This window comes from Engraulis encrasicolus, chromosome 17 (assembly GCF_034702125.1).
Source record: "Engraulis encrasicolus isolate BLACKSEA-1 chromosome 17, IST_EnEncr_1.0, whole genome shotgun sequence".
In the NCBI taxonomy this organism is placed as follows: domain Eukaryota; kingdom Metazoa; phylum Chordata; class Actinopteri; order Clupeiformes; family Engraulidae; genus Engraulis; species Engraulis encrasicolus.
Window position 1 is genome coordinate 19,014,115 of NC_085873.1, and position 2,500 is coordinate 19,016,614.

At 49.2% G+C, this 2,500-nt stretch overlaps 1 protein-coding gene across 1 annotated transcript in view; it reads right to left on the minus strand.

Annotated features, from left to right (window-relative positions):
* cep131 (centrosomal protein 131) overlaps positions 1-2,500 on the minus strand; it is a 61,348-nt gene that overhangs the window by 49,378 nt on the left and 9,470 nt on the right. Inside the window, exons 6-7 of the mRNA XM_063221926.1 lie at positions 883-987; positions 379-552 (exon numbers count right to left, since the gene is read on the minus strand). Of these exons, the coding sequence (XP_063077996.1) occupies positions 379-552; positions 883-987 (279 nt within the window). The remainder of the gene's footprint in view (positions 1-378; positions 553-882; positions 988-2,500) is intronic.

Consider the following 2,500-nt stretch of genomic DNA (forward strand, 5'->3'; position numbering starts at 1 on the left):
TACCGGTTGGCCACAGCAGGGCCTATAGTGCTATTGTATTACCGTACCTACATTAGTTCCTGAGCTATGCCTGCATACATACAATGCTAACCTTGAACCATTCATGAACCTGCATGCAGTAGCGCACAAGAAGAATATCATCTATCTTTTTTATTTGCCTCATTACATTCTAGCCTACTAAGCCAAATGCGATTTTATTTTCTTGGTAATGTTTCTTAGCTAAGTCAGGTTTACTGTAGAATGCAAAAATATGAACCTAAAAAACCTTGCATCGCTTATTCAGGCAATTTGAAAAGTAAATAAAAGCAATGCATCCCTTATTATGAAGTGTTACCAATCAATGAATAAATCAGGTGTCAGGTGTGCGTGACCTCTGACCTCTCAGCTTCCTCCTCGCTGACTTCTTGTCGTCGGGGGCGTGGCTGCGATGGGCTGCGTAGAGCTGCGTTGTTATTGGACGCTGATGAGGACGAGGAGAAGTTCTTCTGGGACTTGGTCAGTGAGCCGTTATCCAGGGGGCTCTCATCCTGCACCGTAGCCTTGATGATGTTACTGTACAACACACACACACACACACACACACACACACACACACACACACACACACACACACACACACACACACACACACACACACACTATGTCACACACACACATACACTTACACATACACAGTCAGGGAGCCGTTATCCAGCGGGCTCTCATCCTACCCTATGGCCTTGACGATGTTACTGTACAACACACACATACACACACACGCATGCATGCACTCACACACACATACATATGCAGGCACGCACACACACTTTCTCTCCTATAAGATTCTTTGCTGACTTTTAATCGGCTACTTGCATGAAAGCTGGCTTGTGATTGGCTACTTACTTGAAAGCTGGCTTCTGATTGGAGCTCTTCGGTGTGAGCGGCTTCTCAGAGTGGTTGTTGTGCAGGATGGTGGTAACAGAGTTGCCCACCGCGCCCTTATTACTCCTGGAGGATCATGGGAAAAATAAATACTGATCATTAATACACACACATATGCACGCACACACATGATGGTTATTCAATGTTTGCATGGCTGTGCAAGCCTCAGCAAGGAGCCGTGTGTGTGTGAGAGTGTGTGTATGTGTGTGTGTGTGTGTGTGAGAGAGAGAGAGAGAGAGAGAGAGAGAGAGAGAGAGAGAGAGAGAGAGAGAGAGAGAGAGAGAGAGAGAGAGAGAGAGACTGTGTGTAAGGAGCGAGAGACTGCATGGGTGAAATGCATCATGCTTTCAACAATATGTTCAGGTACACACACACACACACACACACACACACACACACACACACACACACACACACACACACACACACACACACACACACACACACACACACACACACACCCATCTGCCTGCACCTTGACTTTCAAAAGCTGGGAGAAAAAACTCAATGTCTCCACCGCAGGGCACAGGGCGCACGCATGCACGCACGCACACGCGCACACAAACACACACACAAACACACACACACACACACACACGCACAGGAATCTGCAGGTCTCCACCTGAGGACAGAGCTGCAACTTTGATGGACAGCTGAAAAAGATAAGCTGCCAAACACCAGGAGACACGAGATACAGGATCTACTAACTACTGCAAAACCGCACAGGAGATATCTACTCTACTGCGCATACAGGAGTCAAATACAGCAAAACCACACAAACAGGTACAGGGGCCTGATCGGATCGCTCTCTCTCTTGTAGCAAATGAGAATTTTAGCACAGATTAAAGGCTACAGAAGCTTTACAGCTACAGTACCTCTAGGTTGAGCGAGCTCTGTAAGAAGTGTGTTATCTTATCATGATGCTCCTACATACTGAGATGGCGTAGGCTGTAACGTCAGCCAGAGTAATGTCACTACCACCCCCTCTCTTTTCTCTCCATCTCTTCTCCCTCCTCTCTCCCCCTCTCTCTTTACTCCTCTCGCTCTCCTTCCTCCTCTCTCCCCATCTCTCCTTCCTCCTCCACTCTCTCCCCATCTCTCCTTCCTCCTCCTCTTGTGTTCCCCCACCAGGTGACCCCTCCTCATCCCCCCCCCCTTTCTCCCCTCTTCTCCTGGAGCCAACCCCCACCACTCCCTCTCTCCTTCTCTCCTCTCTACTCCCTCCCTTATGGATGCTCCTACCTGTTGTTGGCAGTGGCAACCAGGCTAATGCCCTCTCCTCCTCCTCCCCCCTCCTCCCTTTTCCCCTCTCTTTTACCTGTGAGAATCGATGTGTGTTCGCTAAGCTCACCTGTTGTTGGCGGTAGCAGTAAAGTTGGAAGTCAGGGTGATGCCACTGCTACCACTTCCTCCTCCACATCCTCCTCTCTCTCTCTCTCTCTCTCTCCTCTCTTTCTCTTTTCCTCCTCCTCCTCTCTCGCTCCTTCCTCCTTCCCTAACTCACCTGTTGTTGGCGGTGGCAGTGAAGTTGGGAGCCAGGGTAATGCCACTGCTACCACCTCCTCCTCCACCTCCTCTC